Here is a 20,151-nt window from a genome sequence, read left to right as displayed (position 1 = left end):
TCAACCGGAGCATGCCCCGTGGTGTGGCATGCATACAAGGACATAAGAGCTTGAATGGATGATAGAAAAACTTGAAAGTAGTCTGTGCTTTCTTTGCTTCCTCTTGAAATCCTAGTCAACCTCCCCCAGAAATAAGAACGTGTGTCCATCTCAAAGACTTGCTTCTGAAGAAGCCCAGCTAGCTCAGTTGGGAGAGCATGAGACTCTTAATCTCAGGGTCGTGGGTTCGAGCCCCACGTTGGGCGAGGGGACTTTTGTGCAACTGCCCGCAAGAGAGAAAATAAGTGCGTATAGAGAACAGCAAATGCCGTGTTGCGCAAAGGAAGATGAAAGTATGGTAACAGAAACCAAAGTTACACTGTCGTGTCTTCACAAGTCCACTTTGCCACCATTTCATTTGATGATTCTGGACGAAATTTCAAGAGAGCTGAGCAAAAAAGCAACACTCTAGGTTTACCTGCATCCCTACCCTCACCTACAGTCACAAACTGTGGGTAGTGAATGAAAGCATGAGCTCACAGATATAAGCGGCGGCAATCAGTTTTCTCCGTCGGGTGGCAGTGCTCGGCCTCGGAGATTGGATGACAAGCTTAGTATTTCAGGAGGAACTCAGATTACAGCTGCAAGTCCTCCACATCGAAAGCAGCCTGCTGAGGTGGTTCGGACAATTGAACATCCAGGATGACTTTGAAGAGGTGGTCGGTCAACTCGTCAGGATGGCGAGAGTGGTCTAAGGCGCCAGACTCAAGGATGGGCTCCTTCCAGACAAAAGGGACTTCTGGTCTCCAAATGGAGGCGTGGGTTCAAATCCCACCCTGACATCTGCTTTCCTTATTTAAAAATCTGTTTTCAAGAACTTCGTGAACCTTTGTGTGTTAAACTCAACAAACTGCGGGTTGTTGAGGTAGCTGTAGGCTTGCTGTGAAATGAGCTTTGCAGGTTACAGGAACTTTTGTAGTGAAGAGCTTTCATTAACATGACAGAGCTCTGCTTTCTAAGTGGACGCCTGAATTGAAATCCCGCTTGTATCTGGCATTTGTCATGGAATACCAGAACTGCCACCTCCACCACTGGCACCCTGTGCTTTTCACAGAGGACAGCAGGTTTACCCTGAGAACATATAACAGATGTGAAAGCTTCCCGAGAAGTCGTGGGGAACTTTATGCTCAATGTAACATCCTTGATTATGAGCGCTTTGCTGGTGGGTCAGTGATGGTCTGGAGAGGCACATGCACTGAGGTATGCACAGGCCTCTACAGGCAAGGCAACGGCACAATGAGTGCCATTAGGTATGGGGATGAAATTCTCTGACCCACTGTCAGACCCTACGCTGGTGCAATGGCTCTTGGCTTTCTTCCTGCTGCCCGGCCTCATCCGACAAGAGTATGCAGGCAGTTTGCGTGGGAACTGATACCGTTGGCCGACACTCCCCACCCCCAACCCTATATTGGCCTACTTGACCAAACTTCAATACAACACCCTGGGACATTTAGCTTTGGTCCATCTGACACCGCCAGGTTGGAACTCAGACTGTCCAGGAGCTCAGCGATGCCCTGGTCCAGATCTGGGGAGAAGATTCCCCGGGAGACATTCAGTCGTCTCAACCGGAGCATGCCCCGTGGTGTGGCATGCATACAAGGACATAAGAGCTTGAATGGATGATAGAAAAACTTGAAAGTAGTCTGTGCTTTCTTTGCTTCCTCTTGAAATCCTAGTCAACCTCCCCAGAAATAAGAACGTGTGTCCATCTCAAAGACTTGCTTCTGAAGAAGCCCAGCTAGCTCAGTCGGGAGAGCATGAGACTCTTAATCTCAGGGTCGTGGGTTCGAGCCCCACGTTGGGCGAGGGGACTTTTGTACAACTGCCCGCAAGAGAGAAAATAAGTGCGTATAGAGAACAGCAAATGCCGTGTTGCGCAAAGGAAGATGAAAGTATGGTAACAGAAACCAAAGTTACACTGTCGTGTCTTCACAAGTCCACTTTGCCACCATTTCATTTGATGATTCTGGACGAAATTTCAAGAGAGCTGAGCAAAAAGCAACACTCTAGGGTTTACCTGCATCCCTACCCTCACCTACAGTCACAAACTGTGGGTAGTGAATGAAAGCATGAGCTCACAGATATAAGCGGCGGCAATCAGTTTTCTCCGTCGGGTGGCAGTGCTCGGCCTCGGAGATTGGATGACAAGCTTAGTATTTCAGGAGGAACTCAGATTACAGCTGCAAGTCCTCCACATCGAAAGCAGCCTGCTGAGGTGGTTCGGACAATTGAACATCCAGGATGACTTTGAAGAGGTGGTCGGTCAACTCGTCAGGATGGCCGAGTGGTCTAAGGCGCCAGACTCAAGGATGGGCTCCTTCCAGACAAAAGGGACTTCTGGTCTCCAAATGGAGGCGTGGGTTCAAATCCCACTCCTGACATCTGCTTTCCTTATTTAAAAATCTGTTTTCAAGAACTTCGTGAAGCTTTGTGTGTTAAACTCAACAAACTGCGGGTTGTTGAGGTAGCTGTAGGCTTGCTGTGAAATGAGCTTTGCACTTTACAGGAACTTTAGCTATCGTGTTTCTATCAAGCACCTTCGTCTCCTCTTTCTTCTTTTTCTTATTTCAAAAATACATCTGGAAAGTCTTAAAATCTACTATGTATAGGATACTAGAGCATCATCATTCCCAACACGTAACATACTGACGATTTGTCATGGTCCAAGGCGTCTCATAGTTACGCAAAAGGTACTCTTTCACGTCCTCATAATACAGTCTGGGTTCTCAATATAGTCCAATATAACCTCACTTGTGGCCATAAGAGACGCTTAGAGCAGAAGCTCAAGCCATCCAGTCCAACACAATCACATCAAGGTATTAGTGATAAATCAACAATAAAATAGCTTCATGTTGTGGCCATCACATAGTGTATTCCAAACCCACTCAGGATCTGAAAGTATACAGATTTAATGTACATAATGCTTTTTGAGGTTTATTATTTTCATTTCACACGTAGAGCACATGTATAGATTCGTTCCAACCCTCTCTCATTTTCAGAGGCCCACTGTCATTCCCAACGCTTAAAATCCCCACGTCTTCACATAGACATAAAATAGTGATGACTTGTCACAATCATCGGAATGTTGCCCGTTGGGATGAGACCCTATTGCCCAGGAACAACATCCGAGATCTCTGTCCAGAAGAGCACAGTTCTAGGAACAGCTGAGACGCTATATGTGTTGTGTTGTCTTGTACTTGAGGTGTTTGGAGTACCAACTGCAGTTAAGTTATTACCAGGCCGGGTCACTCCAAGTTGCTCTTCAGTACCACAGTGGTACTTTATTCATATGCCTTGGTATTCATATGCATTCTGCTTATTTCATACATCTCCACATATGTATTATAGCTATATGTATCAGATAAAAATAGCTCAGAATATCCAAAGAGAGTACTTTTAAGAAATGCTGAAATTGAAATTGAAAAACCTGTTAAACATCACATGAAGCTGTCACAAGTTAAAGTGACAGTAAAGCAAATTGATAACTGAAAGGTGTTGGGTGTTTGCTTACTTTTCATCTTTGAAAAGTACATTATGAAGGCTTCGTTGTTTTAGATTATTATTGTTTTCATCTGCATAACCTTCACCTAATTCATAATATAAGTCCTCGAACTGACCTTTATAATAAGAATGCACTTTATTTTCTTATACAAATATACAAAGTTTATTTAGCAAAGAAAAGAAGAGAAAAAATGTTATACGAAATAAAACTAATACATTTCAAAATGCTTCACCATTTCTGATTCAGTTACATATCGAAAAGGAGTGGGAAGAAGTACACACTTATTTAATCCCATCCCTTTGCTATAAGTTATCGGTCAATATTTAATTAGCTTCCTTACTGATATAATCTGCAGTTATAATAACGAACATATTTCTAATATAATATATACACCACATCAGGGGTGCCCAATACGTCAATCGCAATCTACTGGTCGATCGCAAAGTTAGCGTGGGTAGATCGCATGGCATTAAAAAAAATAGATGTCAGCCTATGATGCATCCTTACTATGAAATTTGTCACATGATTTAGATACAGGTCAGCCAGTCTGACATTTGACCTTTTCTGACACATGGGTAACCGTGCATGCGGGTATAACCGCACCAATTGCTGCAACACTCTAGCAAAGCTACCCAGTTGCCTAGTTAGCCTCCAATTTATTTCTTCTAAATTTAAGAAAGGGTATACAAATGAGTGGGGCTCTGCATATGTGCTATGTGACTGACTGATTAGAAATTTGAATAAAAGATATTGTAAAGATGTGCCTAATAAATTGGCCACAGAGTGTAATTACAGTTTTAACATACCAGGACAAAAAAACTGTTTTGAATATTTAAAGACTGTACTAGAGTGGCTTATCATAATTGGATGCAGCAGCTTACAACACTGACTTTTAGCAAACTACAAAGTTGGTCTGTAACTCCCATGTTGGGTGCTGCGACTTTAACTTAGTGACTAGGTATTTCTTCTTCTGTGCCCCTAGTCATTCTCACAGTGTTTCTAGGTGTTGGTCTGTTGTTACTTTGCTAGCCTTACAGCTTTTAGTTTGCTGCAACATCTGGGCCAGGGTCCTGGGGGCTCAGAGAAGCCCCCGCTATGTGGTCCTGCCACAAACTCTCCACACTGCTGGAGTAGATGCCTCAACACAGACCTTCAGTGACCCTTTACTCAAGGATTTTGCATTAATAAACTTGGTAGACATATTTCTACCATAACCTTGCCGGGGTAAAAGTTGTGGCTTTCCCGATGAAGCTTCGGTGGAACAATGGGACAGTTTTTGCACCTATTTGTCTACCTGACTTGGACGTTCCAGCTTAATGCAACACACGTTAAAACCTCACTGTTTTATTTTTTTGGTTTTGTTTTGTTTTGTTTTTTTCTTGTTCTTTGTTGTTGTATTTTTGTTTTTGTTGTTATAAAATGCAAAATCTAATAAATATTTAAATTATAAAAAAGATAAATGGACAGGCATTGCTTTAACTTTGGTTTTAATTGATTAACCTGGACAAGCACTGCTTGTCTTGCCTGCCCTGATGCCATCACATCAAAAAGAGGGTTTCCCATTTCTGGCCCATCAAAATTTTGTGATTTTGTCAAAGCTATTAGTGTCACATTAACATAACAGTGTTGTCAGTGCTGTGATGTATAGGATTGTGACACTATGACTGTGGCACTATTACTGCTACTGTATCATGGACTGTGGAAAAATTTCTAAATAAATACATTTTAATTCCTTTCTATAATGTACAAATTCTAAAAAACCCCAAAAAACCCCAAAAATCAACAGTGTCAGAATCAAGCCGCCTTGACCTCTCATAATGAAAGTTGACCTAGGAGTGACTTTCAGCACGAGCCTACAACAAAACCACTGACTCTCTGTTGCCCAAGGATTTTTTTTCTCTCTCATATTGATCTCTGCTTTACAAGCAGCAAGAATCTCTCTGTGCCCCGTTAAGCATCTTGTGGAGATTCATTGGGGCATGCCTTCGATTTCTCAGTGCAATCTCAGTCTCTTCTTAATGGCCTGCAATAGTCTTCAGTCTTGTCTTCATTAAAGTGTCCTTTTCATCCTGGTTGTCATGGTTGTGATTGTGAGGGTATGTGTACAAATAGGTTATATAATGCTTTGATTAAAAATATATCCATGCTTCTATCTCAAGTAATTTCAAACTAATACTTCTTTGGTGTCAAGTCTCTTTTACCATATCCGCTCACAGAAAAAAAAGTCTTTCCTCATATTATTTAGTTTCCTGGATTATAAAAATGAAAGTGAGCCATGCAAGTAAAATATAAATTGACCCTATACTATCTAGTCTACTGAGTTGGTTGGATGTAATCTCTCTTTGGGCCAAAGAAATTGCAGAGTAAAGCAGAATCTGCAGTTCAAAAAAATGCTATTTGTAGTCATTGTCCATGTCTGTTATCTCTTTAACAGTCTTTCTGCATTTACTGCATGGTGGTGCTTGTGCATTGTTTTCACTGGAATGAATATTTTAAAAAAAATACTGTTGCTTGGCATTACTAGTGCTTAAATACCCAGGGCACTTCCCCACACAATCTTTAAAGTAATAACATCTTAAAAATGTAATCTGTGTACCAGTAGTTTTTATGTATTATACAAGAAAGGTTTACACATAAATGGGCTCATAACATCCTTTCTCTCATGTAAAAGGTGACTCAGCCATGTATTTTGTTTTAACTTCCTCTGAGGAAAAAGAAATATCAAAAGTGTTCCCTGAAACACACCTGAATCGTTTCAATCTGGCACATATTGTAAAAAGAAAGAGCTGTTTGCACATCTCTCACAAATAATGAGAAAATTAAATCTCACGGCAGCTGGAATGTATGAAGTTTATAGCTAGAATTTTAGTGACTGAAACTGACAAAATACCAATAATTCAAAGAACTGCCACTGAGGTCACGGTGAAAATTGTAATAGCCTTTAGATTTATTGTGTGCATTTGTGCATATCTATATTTTTTTATTGTTTCAGTTTGCAATGTGCAACACCAACCATTTTCAGTAGAGTTAATCATCTGGTGCTATACATTTAGCTATATAGCTTTTGTGTAACAACACCAGACTAGTTCACAATTATAATATTTTGCAATATTTTACTTTAATGTTAATCCAGTTGTAATACTTGTTTTATTTTAAGTGTAAAGAGTCACCTCACAGGGCCATAATGCTACAAATGAAGCAGTCAAAGAAGAGATACCCACATTCACACTAAACTACATCCTCTCACATGCTTCTCTCTCACAAAGCAACTGTTAAATAAAACAAGCTATCTACTAAGGGCTTCCTTCCCTTTTCTGCTGCTTGCGTAACTTTTTTGTTGCTTTATTTGGGTTGGACCTTTATTCTTAATCATGACTGTGCTGCACTGCCAAGTATGCATTGCACTAGTCTGCTTATGAGTATAAACGTGTGTTGATTGTGACATGTTATTTTATTATCATGAGATTAAGTTAATTTATCATGAATAAGCATGAATTGTTTTTTGTCTTTCTTACCTATTCAGGGCGTACTCTGCCTCTCACCCCATGACATTTGTGGTTTTAATATAGACTATAGAATTAATGATAGCTGTACACTTAGGTCCATAATTTGTTGGGCAAAGACACCATTTTTTTAGTTCTTCTTTTTAACACTACCACCACAGTGGGTCTTAAATCAAATAAGCCAAAGTGTAATTGAAGTGCAGACCTTCATCTTAAATTTGATGGGCTTAATAACAAAAAAGTTATGGAGACTTTCTTTTATACAGAATCACCCATTTTCAGAAGCTCAAAATTAAATTAAAACTTGACTGTCAAGCAGATTCGTGGTCAGGTGAGGAAATGTTCCCTTTACTTTTTATTTTAACTGTAAACATGAGTGCCAAAGAGATTTCAGTGCAAGTGAGGGAGGCCATCATTAGGTTGAAAAACTAGAATAAACCTATCACAGAGAGCACTTTAGAGATGGAAAAATCAACAATATGAGGGTTTACAGCAGGGTACAAACTACTTTAACACTCAGGAACAGGAAGCCAAGATCAGACTTTCTAAGAAAACATCTAAAGGAGCCTGCACAGTTATGGGAAAAAAACAGTTGTAAAGATAAAACCAAGATTAATTTGTACCTTGGTGGGAAATATAAATGATGGTGAAGGAGAACATCAGCTGATAATCCGAAGCAAACAACATGTCAGCCATGATTGAGGCCATGATATTGCATTGACATGGGTGGTTGCCTGTGCAAATGAATCACTAATATTTATTGATGATGCGTCTGCTGATAGAAGTAGTACAGCACTGAAGTGCTCTGTATTTTATTATCTGCTCAAATTTAGCCAAATGCTGCTTCACAGTGTAAATGGATAATGACCCAAGACAAAGTGCAAAAGCAACCAAGGAGTTTCTCAAGACAAAAAATGGATCGTCATCTTCCATGTCCTCTAGATATGGTCCTGTCTTCTCTCTCTCTCCCCTGTCTGTGTGAATATGGAGATGGATCTAAACCACAGGTGTCAAACTCCAGGCCTCGAGGGCCGGTGTCCTGCAGGTTTTGGATGCGTCCTTGATCCAACACAGCTGATTCAAATGGCTAAATGACCTCCTCAACATGTCTTGTAGTTCTCCAGAGGCCTGGTAATGAACTACTCATTTGATTCAGGTGTGTTCACCCAGGGCGTTATCTAAAACCTGCAGGACACCGGCCCTCGAGGCCTGAACTTCGACACCCCTGATCTAAACTAACCAGTGTCTTTCAGTGGCAGGTGTGGTCTCAGGAAACCCCAAACGGGCACACCTGTCTCTTATCTTCATTCAGTGCAGTATTTATACCCCGCTCCCAAGACCACTACTTGTCACCAGATTGTTAGCCTACTAATGTGGGAATATGTTGGAAAGTTTGTCTCATTCTCATTCTCTTGTCTCATCCACTCTCCCCTTGCTCAAAAACTTTAGTATTGGATATCCAAGACCTGAGTTAATCCCCTTATTACTGATCTCTACAGCTTATTGTTGGTTTTGTCTCCCTCTCCTCACCCACAACTAGTGGTGGAGTTGGCTGCTTGGTTCTGCTGGTTTTAAAGGGAGTTTTTCCTTGCCACTATTACCAAGTACTTGCTTATAGTATCCTGTAGGTCCTGTACATGTAGTGAATTGCCAATAAAAATCTTTCTCTCTGTTATTGCAGGATTTTACCTTACAGTAACAAAGCGTTGTGAGGCAACTGCTACTGTGATTTGGTGCTATATAAATAAAACTAAATTGAGCTGAACTGTATTAAACTTACCTGAAAGATGTCTCACCTCACACTAACCCCTGCTGTAGGGATTACTAGCTGTTGTTCATCTGCCCATTAAAACTGCAAAACGTTTTGACGTTGTCCTGTGTTTGTGGCCTTCTGGTGAACTTTGACAGGAATATTCTTCAATGATCAAGTCAGTCACCTGATCCCAACACAATAAAGCATGCTTTTCAGCTATTAAATACAAAACTGAAGGCAGAGAGACTCACAAACAAGCTGCAGCTCTAAACTCTACACTCTCTTGGTCAAATCGAGACTTTGATGGCAATGCCCCAAACTCCAAACTTGACGCATGAGTGGATATTTTCAAAATTAATATATAGTTTATGGGCATTTATTTGTCAAAGCCAACACACATTGTTTTATATTTAGACAGACTATTCCCACAGAAGCCCCCCTAAATTGTGCCTATAGTGAAGTTTTAAGGACTTACATTATATTTTCTTTCCTAAGACATTCCATCAGTATAGTCGTGTTCTTCTTCATGTACAATTTTTGTAATTTAGGTATGCATACATGCACAAAGTGAGCTGTCACTGTTCACAAAAAAGTCATGCGTATCAGCTTAAATATGTCATGTGAGGCTTTTCCTGCCTTTTCCAATCTTTTTTTCTTTTTTTGGACGGGGGGGGGTCTGACGATACGTTTCATAGGAGAGTGCATAGTAGGTAATATCCGGGGGCAGGTCTAGAGTAGAGTGGGAGTGTCTGCGCTCTGCTGTCCTTCCTACCAGGAAAACGCTGGATGAGACCCACATTGCCACACAGCCGCGCACTGCAGAGGACAGAGCGGGACTCAAACACCATCGAGGAATATGTCAGCTGTGTCACGCACCGAGGGACGCATAAACCCGCTGCGCAGCGCAGTTTCTGCACATCCACTGCCTCTGCTTTAGTTTAGCAGACACACACAGCCCCGTTTAGCACTTATGCTTTGCTAAAAATCTCTTCTGCTGCTGCTTCTGGTCCATTCCTCTCCTCTCCCCTCCTCCCCTCTCTTCCTGCTCCTCCTCCTCCTCCTGCTGTGTGCCGTCCCGTCGCCAGGATGGACAAGACGCTCTGCAGTCCGCATCCCGGGACCAACAAAACAAACTCTTCCTCCGCGGACCTCCGCGGGAACTCATCGTCGAGGAAGCCCGGTGGGCGGCCCGGGTCGCATAGCCCCGGCTCCGGCTCCCTCGGCGGCTCGGCTGGAGCGGGAGGCAGTCGGGCAACTGTGCTGGGGAACAGCATGAATTTGCAGCAACAGCAGCAGGCGCGCAAGAGGCAGCTGGAAGGAGTCCTGAGCAAATACACCAACCTGATCCAAGGCTGGCAGAACAGGTAAGCACGTGGATCGGGTCGGGGACGTTTGACACATGATTTAGTTTCTATTCGTGCCCCAGGTCAGGCTTCGTGTTGTTATTTGCCCCGTCCACGTTGCACTTTTGCCACCACGTCACTGCGAGGGGGAGGGGGGTTCAAAATCACACAAGTCTGGACGCCTGCTGATGAATTAGTTTGTTTGATGTCTTCATGGGCTGGCTTACACAAGTAATTACATAATGGGCAAAAGAGATGTTAGAAAACAAAAACTGTCATTAAATAATACTAAAACTAATACTTATAATAATAACAATCCTCTGAAATTCTTGTAATTTCCAGTATATTATGTTATTATATTAATTGCTAAAGTATTTTCAGAAACATCAGATTTGCTGCTTTTCTTGGTCTCGTCTTATAATAAAGTTAATATTTTTCAGGTTTTGACAGCCTGGTTTCATAACTTGCATCCTCAGAACTTGTAAAGAGTAAAATTTTTAAACTATTTTGGAACATTTGAGCAATAATTTAAAAAATGGATAAATTAAATTAGGATTATAGATTACTCAACTGAAAACAATGATGGAATTGGAAAATGCCAAAGTGATTAATCATTTGTCAAAGTTGGTGCTGATTCATCATCTGTCGATACATTTTAGAGCTAGCGGATTCATTGTTCCCCCTTTAAAATATCCCTCTTAAATTCTTAACTGTGGATGTCATTAAAGATATTGGTTTATCAAAAAAAGTTAGCCATCCATCTGTTTTCTGCTACTTATATGGGTCTGGGTTGTGGAGGCAGCAATCTGAGCAGAGATACTCTTCCATCTCTTCTGGAGGGGAAACCAAGGCATTCCCAAGCCAGCCGAGAGATGAAGTATCTTCAGTGTTTCATGAGTCTGTGTCAGGGCCACAACATAAGGAGCCATCCTTATGTTGTGGCAAAGTACTGAATGGTTCAGTTGGTGGTAAACATTAGCTTTCATTTTTATTACATACTATAAGTGCGATTCAAACAACACGGCTGATTACAGCAGTGGTTCTTAAACCTTTTCCACTACACATCCATTCATAAGAGAAACAGCTAACTAACTAATAAAAGGTGCTTAGATGGTGCTTTCCTTCTCAATTTGACAACTGAAAGTGTCATTCACCCATTAAAACATTTATACAAGTGCTTTTCTTTAACCCAACATTGGGTCAGGGGAAAACTGGGCTTCAGTATCTTACCCAACAATACTTTGACATGCAGGTTGGAGGTGCCAGGGGTCAAACGACCGACCTTCACATTAATAGGCGACACGCTATACCAGGTAACACGACACCATCAGCACACTCTTATTTATTTTCCCCAGAAAAATCGAATTAATTCAGCCATAGTTTCTAGGCTTATTTTTCTCCAGCTTGTGCACGTCTCCACCTTTAGCAGCTCTGTGGCCTTCACTAGAACTGAAAAGGACTGAAACTGAAGCCAATCTGATATCACGCAGTTTGATTAACAGGAAAGTGCCAAACGACTGAGCTACAACTAACAAATCATTGTTACTTTGTTTTAACCAACTGGTGTTTGGCTAATAAAATGTGGATAACACAAAGGTCAAAGTGGACAAAATGAAGTCTTGCTGACATTAAAAAAAGAGCAGAAAGGACGATGAAAAGTGGCAAATGCGCAGGAATGAGAACCTGCTGCCACAAAGTGTTTGTGTTTCCTGAAACTGTGGACATACTACACCTGCCCGCCTGTACAGGTTTTTGCAGTTGCTGATCTGTACTGATATTATTCCCATATACTGTGACAATCTGTAATTCCGCTGCTCCTGAATCACTGCAGGCACTCTTGTAATGAAGTACATAACATCTTCACAGCAGTGCAATTCTTTCAAAAAGTCCCTGTACCTCATCCAGAATTTATAAGCTATCTCGCCGCCCTGTCCGATTTCCTCATCTCAGACACAGACAAATACAGAGAGAGCTTTTTATGAGAAGCTGTGAGTGTGTTTTTAATTTTAAGTCAGTGTGAGTCACATGTGAAACATCTTCCCGTGGGTTGAACTTTCTTTTCTTTCTTTTTTTCTTCCCCCCGCGGTCCGAACAGTTAACATGAATTATGCAGGATCTCTGCGTTTGGCAGTGCAATTAGTTCTTCCTTACCTACACACAAAACTAAGTGACTTGGAGCATCCCAATGTGCACAGTGGCACTGCTGCAGAGGAGAGGGAAGCTCACATTGTGTGGGGTTGTGTGTGTTGAGGGGCGGTGTAGGGAGGCGGAGGAAAGACTGACTCGTCCCTGCTCTCCCATCAAACTGACAGATGATGCACCGAACTGCATCTTGATACGCACCCGCAGGAACACCTGTGGGAGAGCGAGACAAACGTTCATTTCAGAGCGATCAAAGCGAGGTGGCACTGATTAAAAGAAGCCTTAACTGTGCGTGATGTTCTCGTGGGATATGTCACATGTAGCCTGTGAAGCGTGTTTTAATCAAATAGTACGGTCTGCCATGTGCACGGGTGTGCTGATTTCTGATCTTTGTACAGACGAAAGGGCATTACCAAATTGGTTTGGCCTTTGTGGGTGTTGCTGCCTGTCCAGTTTCAATTTCAAAGTGCCTAAAGGGTAAAGGTGTAGCTTCTCAGTAGAGAATCCTTTAACTTCATTGACTTGAGCAAGCGCCAAGACCTTGAGCTGAAAGAGTGTGTCGGCACAGACGGCGAGCATTGACTAAAACATCCTGAAAATGTAGCCTAGAGCTGAGATGGCTTTTAGTTTCCATTTAGAGTGTCTTTGAAACAATACTAACATGGGTCAATAGGCCTACTGCTACTGCTCGTAGCCCTAACATTAGTAATGCTGACAAAATGTACAAACTAGTTTCATTTGAATTCAAATTCATAATTTTTAAATCTTATTTTTTGTCTTTCGAAAAAGGAAAAGAGTTTAGCAATCAGACTTTGCTTTGCTCTGTTTTTGTTTTTTTCACATACAGACATACTGCCAGGATGTGACTAATCAAAGCAGTGATGATTATCTCTACCTGAAATTCAGTTAAAGCTATATAAGTGAATTAAGATGATTCCTGGAGTCATCTTATTATCGCTACCAAGAAGGACTGTTTGATCCTCTGTTTGCTTGTAGGATAACTTAAAATTACGAATGTGTTTCCAGAGCTGGGGCTAGAAGTAATAAAGTTTTAGAGTTCTAGATACTAATTTAGGAATTTCAGTGCACTTTCTTAATAAAAGTTGTCACTGAGAATCCAGAAAGTGCAACATTCAACTAGTAAGACTAATTTTTCTGCTCATGAATGGAAGTAAATAACTTTCATTTTGTGTCTAATCCAAAAAATAATGCTGTGCATGCCTTTTTATTTTATGCTTTTGTTTTTGTCAAACAGTAAATTAGAAAATTCATGGATAACAACAATAACCATATTTTAGCATTAAAACTGTCATTTGGATTAAAGAGCTTGTGCATGCTGGTGGATTAACCATTACAGAAACATAAGAAAAATATTTTGGTAATTACCAGTACTGGTAATTTATGACAGCTGTGACATGAACCTTACATTGTGTGGTGCTCTAATAAATTTAAGCACTGTAAACACCACGCTGAAGTAAGAAAAAATCAGCAGACACTGTCTTAATGTTCTCAGGGAAATGTAATCTTCTGGATGTAGGGAGTCCGTTTATGGATGGTGTGGAACACGGTGCAATCTGCCAGGAGCAAATCGACTTTCACTTTCAGTACTTGTGCTCCTGTGACTGTAGAGATAACACTACGAAGGGGATGTTTAGGATCTGATCCATTCCCACATTTCATTGCGTCACCAGGCACCTGTTTCAGTGTGAAAACCAGAGACAATGAAAAGGGGAGTTTTACAGGAGAAAGAAATGATATAAACACTCCTATCGAACACTTGCGCATATTCTCCATGAGAATTCCCCACAAAGGTGGGATCTGCACCTTGTTTTTTAAAATCGTTGAACTGTGGTTCAGCTTCGCAGCTGCTGTCTGTGACATCCTGCAATTGGAAACTCTTAGTATCAAGAAATTATTATGTGCACTTAGGTTTGTTGGCTTTGCAGCTAATAGTGTCGCTGCTGGCAGAGAAGCCACACTTGGTCTTACATTCAGTGTCGTTTTTCACGTTTCTTGACTCTTAAACTCTGAAATTTTTCTGCAGATATCAGTAAATAAAGTAAATGAACATGATTGCTGTGTGCTCTGTGCGCAGATTTGCAGGTATGGGTAAAAGAGGGGTGACTCACTGGAAGATGCACCAACAGATAGCAGTCTTTCAAAGGAATCTGCTGTAGTGGAATATTCATTTATTCTTTTTTTGTTGTTTTTCTTAACAGCATTATATGCAGTTGCATTTTGAGATGATTTAATATTAAATATTTAGCTCAAATTGCAGAGCTGTCCAAAGAGTGCTTAAAGTATAATTTAAATCTGCCCCGTTAAACCTTTTGCACTCTTAAGTTTGATTGGATCACCCATGAAGAGGAAAACATGGGTTTAGTTGACATTCATAATTATTCTGTAAATCTTACATTGACAGCAGCTTTTTTGTCATAAAATCAGGCCCTGGTGTGGGGGGAATTTTCAGCATTGATGCACTTATTTTATTGTGTTGTGCTGTGAAAGGACAATATGTCACAAATCCAGGAACACTGAAACAATTAACTGGAAGTACTTGTGGTCCTTTCAATAAGCAAAACAAAACAAAAACACCCCCCCCCCCCCGAAAAACTGTAATGTTGATAATATGTCAACATGAAGGTCAGGAAGCATTACTTTTGTTATTGTTTATGGTATTTCTATTTTAGCTAGTTTTAAAGCTTTTAAAGCAGAAACCATTGCAGCCAATGTAACATTTTTTTAAAATAATCTATTGTTTCCAGCAAGTGATTATAGTAAAAATGTCATTCTGCTACAGCAAAGTTTTATTTATTTATTTAATTTCAAGATTATTTAATTTTGAAATGAATCAGGACTGAATGGTGGGTTCACTGTTGTGTTTTAAGCTTTTCTCCATATTTCTTTTTTTTTTTTTTTTGCACGCTATGCTGTAGTTCTCCATCTTTCTCTGAGCTCAGGAAAGCATTTACTGTCACCTGGGATAAAGATATATTATTAGAGGTTTACTATGGGAGGCTGGCTTGTAGAGAAATATAAATCAGCTAGGTTAAAAATGAAAGGCTTTTTGCAGCCGGACAAGATTTTAAAATGACCCGTTTCTTTTAAACCTGTGAAGGAAGACGATCAGATGATCCATCCTTCCTCAGGTTGTGTTCAGCTCACAGTTAATATCCGTAAGTGCCCGCAGCGTAAAAATAGAAACGTTTGAAGGAGGAGAGGCCGTGCCCCGGTGGAAGACATTGTTTGAGTAATTACGCTTGTCAGTCACGTTTCATCACATGGAGGAACACAAAATGTGTGTGTGCGCGTGTTTGGCAGGCCGTGTCTTGGTGGGCAAGAGACCTGAGTGGAGCTAATTCTGCCACTGTGTGGGCGGCCATGTGTCAGCGTGAAGTACCGTTATGTTGAGTAGGTGCTGTGTGCGTTTGTGTGAAGAAAATGTGCTAAGTAGTCAGTTTTGTTTCTATATGCACATATGTAATGCGTGCTATACTTGTAAGGATAGTGAATGATTCAAACCCTTTAAACCTAAGCATTGAAGACAGTCACAGTCAGTGTAATATAATAATAATCATTTATTATAACACTGTTGTAATAATGGCAGTGTGACTTTAATAATGTGCCATTATGGGAAAGCTAGTGACACATTTATACCCAGCTGAACTGATGAAAGGAAAGATTTTGGAAGGGAAGAAGTTTAATGTGCAACAGAGCAAATGAGCTCAAAGTTTGCCTGAAGGTGCTGTAGAGATTAATTGAAATGCTTATCATAAAAAAGGGGTTAATAAGAATAAATGGTCTAAGGCAGTGTATACAAAACCAATAAACAGAGAGGGGGTTGTTAACAAGAGTTTTCAGTATTATAAGCATTGAAACTGCAGAAATCTGGAAAGCCAAAACCCCCCAAGAAAAAACGGCCTTCTTTCAGCAAATCTTGTCTCTGTCATAAGCTCCTCCCACCAGCGTAAGCACATGCATCTGCGTCATACATGTGAAAAATGCAAAGGCAAAAGTCAACACACAACAGCAGTACTCACTCCTCTGTTTAATTTATTTAATTACCACGTGCAATCTCACATGATCTGGTCAAAAAAAGAAAAGACAAAAACATCACAAGCCGAGTCTTCTAGACTCTAAAGAGGACGAGACATTTCTAGTTTCCTCTCAGATGACCCCGGTTATAAAGGATCAGTTATGTTTCTCAAAAAAAAGAAAAGAAAAATCACGTGGTTCAAAGTGGAGTTGGTGTTTTCTCTAGGTGCCTGCGTGTGTTTCCTCCCACAACTTAAACATATGCATCTTAAGTTAGCTAGTGACTCTAAATTGACTGCAGGTGCGGATGTTAGGGTTGGGTACCTTTTTTACATTTTGAACCCACAGTGGCAGCATGAATTGGCTACTATACTCGGCTGTAACGTTTTAGTGCTTATTATGAAAAAATAAATTTACATTTTTGTCTTACAAAGCAAGTCCATACTTCTCAACTGAAACATTTAATTTATTGACAACATTTGTGCGCTCTGACAATGTCTGACGTTGACGTTGCTGTCAGTGTTTGCATACAAAGGTCTTTGATATAGTTCCTCAGATAGCATGCTACTTTCCTGTCAATACGATGCTGGTAAGAAATTTCAATACAGCCAGAGGAAGAATGCTGAGTTTAAATGTCAAACAATACAGCGGAGGGAAAAAAGGCCAGTTTCTCTGACAACAGCTGATCCAACTTCCTAATTAATTACCTACTTCAATATTAACAAAGATGCCGGTGCCCAGAAAATGTTTCATTATCATCTATGGGTTAACTTCTCATTTGTTGATGGCCAATATGCTGAAGTTATTTGCAAACTTATGAGGCTATAAAATAGGTGGACTGGCAACAGGCCTACACCCTGATTATTACTGTGTTACAGTTGGAATGGTCTCCAACCTCTCTGAAGTGTATTTAAGATAACTTTGGGATGTTTTTATATTTAAGGAAACCAAGTAGCATAATCATTTTAATATCAACAAAAGTCCTTACATGCACTGGCAAAAAGTGTGGGTGAATATGAAGGAGATCATTAATATGCTTTATGCCATTTATCCTTCGTATATCCCAGATGTAAACTTTGCACAGTGTCACAAAGATTAATAGAGGAAGTGTTGTTTGCAAGCTGCTTGTTATTCAACAGTTGATTACCGAACACAGTGTATGTTGTGTTCGCATGCATAAGAGGAAGTGTTGTCAGACAGGTTTTGTAACAAACACAGAGCACAGTCAAACTTATTTAGAAGAGCGAATAAAGGGTAGCAGGTTTTTAGAGTTTATTCTAGTTGTGTGTGCTTATTTTTTCTAGATTTGTCAGTCAATTGCAGATTGATTTTCTACCTGTCTGAGCTGCTTCACATTCACACACCTGTAACAACTCTGAGGTCATCTAACCAGTTGCTCTAACACATCCCTCAAATTAGATTAAGACAGAGAGATGATTAAACTTTTGCGCTAAATCTATGGAATAATCTAACTCTGCACATCTGCTTGGCTCAGATAGTACACTCATTTAAGTCTTTTTTAAAAATCCTACTTTATTTTAATAACTTTTTGTCTTTTAATGTTGTGTGTTCTGTTCTGTTTTCCTGGATTGGCCTAGTTGAATTGGCCTATGTTTTGCTGTTTTAAATGTGCTATATAAACAAATTTGACCTTGACTATGACTTGTAAATCAGTAACTATTTTAAAGCCTTTTATTTCCTTATCACGCTGTCTTTCAACATTGTGGCAGCACAAATTGATGTGACACAGGAGATAAAGATCCTCCACTAACGCCAGTAACTATAATTGTATCTAATGATTGGCCGATATCACTCAGCGAGGCTGAAGTCTGACACATGGATGCATCGTAATTTTCAGTTGTACCCTAAACGTAGATGCGCTTCTTTTGTCTCTGTCTCTTTATTGGACCATCTTCAGATCCTAAAAACTATTTAATATAACTTAACATATAACTTATTGTAAATAAGTGGAAGAAAAGGAGTGGATATTTGGTAAAGAACATAGTGGATGGGAGGAAAAAAAAAGAACACAATCATTATCAAAATCCTTAAATTAAGTCTTAATTCTCAAACAGCTCTGTGTAGAAACGAGACTATGACTAAAACTTAAAGGTGCAGAAGTCAGATTGGTCAGGAAGCCTTTGAGTGTGCACACAAACACACACATACGAGAACTCATCTCCTTAATGCTGGCCTAGAAGCCACGAGAGTCCATTTGAGAATTAATAGGTTGACATTATGCATTCTCCGGCCTCTCAGACTAAACAATCAGTTTGCCACAGTGAAGTGTTCCCACTTAAAGACACTCGGAACATATTTAGCATGTCTGCAATGATAGGAAGATACTCAGCTTATTTATTGCAGACACATAGGTACCATCTGTGAGGCCTGGTTTACCTCTCGCAGCTTTTTCTGTCTGCATTTTGAAGTCGTGCATTACCTGCAGGTGGTTACTGTGTGATCATTTCACACTAGCGGACATGGTTTTTGTCATTTTTAAAGTAGAAATGTGAGCTTTTGATTGTGGATTGTAGCGCACAGCTAGTTTCCAGGGGGACGAATGTTGACGACACACTTTAAAAAAATGCAAAAACAACGTCACCTTCTGCTGCTGTGAATCGGGTGTAACATTCATCATTCCATGGAGCAGATATCGCTAACTTAATTATTTGTAATTTGGTTATCGGCATATGTATGAAGTGTGTGCCGATCACACAATTCATACCATTTATAGCTCTTTCTCAATTTCCATTTTAGACCGTCTTCCTGTATAAGAAGCTGTGAGCATTGTGTAGATGTTATATCCATGTCTTCGTAAGTGCTCTGCAGGGTGGGGGATGTACTGCGATGAACAAATAATTTCTTTGCACTTGCACTCAGTGGAAAAGGAGCTCTGCTGTGCTTCTTTGATCAAAGCTGTGAGTCGGGGTGGTGCAGCTCTGGTGGGTGTTTCTGTGGCTGAAAAGGGGAAGAAAACTGCAGGCATTATCTTGGCTTCATGTTGATATATTTCTGTCTGTTTAATATGTGGCTGTATCTCCTGTCTTTTTGCTATTTCTTGGGTTTCTGTTTTAATTTTCTGTTTTTTGTAAGGCCAGCTTTGACATTAGAGTGCAGGGGGAAGGGAAATGAGTTAGCATTTTGCATTTCCCCTTTCTTTCAAGTGTTGTTTGGTTTTCTTGTGTATAGCTTGTATACTTTTAGGAATGCTTAAAATAACATCTGGTTTTAACAAAGCCTTTTAATATTTACATGCCCCCCACTTGTGAAGCTATTCCATGTCCCTGATATGGCAGCTGGTCAAAAAGTACAGCCTGAAATGTTTAGATGTTTAAAAACGTCAGATGGTAAAGATTTATTATGATGATAAGTTTGTGGAAGCAAACAAGGGTTAAGAGATGATGAATGATGAGCTTACACTCACCAACTACTTTATTACACCTATTTAGTTGCATGTTAATACATAACTTATCAGCAAATCAGGTCCATGCATTTGTGCATCTAGGTATGGTTAGGATGACCTGCTCAACGTCACACTGAGTATCAGAATGGAGAAGAAAGGTGATGTGAGTCACTGAATGTGGCATGGATGTTGGCGCCAGCTGGGCTAGTGTGAGTTTTTCAGAAGCTACTGATCTGTTGGGATTGGATTTTCCTGCACAATCACCCCCAAACAATAAAAAAATATATATCTGGTGATATTTAGAGAGGTTTGGATAGACTGCTTCAAGCTGATAGGAAGACAACAGTATTTCAAGTAAGCACTTGCTACAGACAAGGTATGCACCTTGAAGCAGATGGACTACAGCAGCAGAAGACCACACTGGGTGCCAC

The 20,151-nt window shown here is 40.3% G+C and overlaps 1 protein-coding gene and 3 non-coding genes across 5 annotated transcripts in view; all 4 read left to right on the top strand.

Annotated features, from left to right (window-relative positions):
• Positions 1-172: 172 nt before the first annotated feature.
• trnak-cuu lies at positions 173-245 on the top strand. Its single transcript has one exon. It is a non-coding gene; the product is annotated as a tRNA-Lys (tRNA).
• A 1,526-nt stretch (positions 246-1,771) lies between these two features.
• On the top strand, positions 1,772-1,844 carry trnak-cuu. Its single transcript has one exon. It is a non-coding gene; the product is annotated as a tRNA-Lys (tRNA).
• A 465-nt stretch (positions 1,845-2,309) lies between these two features.
• trnal-caa lies at positions 2,310-2,420 on the top strand. The gene is made up of 2 exons: positions 2,310-2,347; positions 2,375-2,420. It is a non-coding gene; the product is annotated as a tRNA-Leu (tRNA).
• A 7,085-nt stretch (positions 2,421-9,505) lies between these two features.
• The window catches only part of LOC116319444 (oxysterol-binding protein-related protein 10), a 93,104-nt gene continuing 82,458 nt past the window's right edge, over positions 9,506-20,151 (top strand). For both annotated transcript variants that reach the window (XM_031738780.2, XM_031738779.2), the window contains exon 1: positions 9,506-10,161. In XM_031738780.2, the coding sequence (XP_031594640.1) occupies positions 9,884-10,161 (278 nt within the window). In that variant the 5' untranslated portion in view covers positions 9,506-9,883. The remainder of the gene's footprint in view (positions 10,162-20,151) is intronic.

This window comes from Oreochromis aureus, linkage group 22 (assembly GCF_013358895.1).
Source record: "Oreochromis aureus strain Israel breed Guangdong linkage group 22, ZZ_aureus, whole genome shotgun sequence".
Lineage (NCBI taxonomy): Eukaryota > Metazoa > Chordata > Actinopteri > Cichliformes > Cichlidae > Oreochromis > Oreochromis aureus.
Note: the sequence above shows the minus strand (reverse complement) of the source record. Positions and strands in the feature narration are given on the sequence as shown.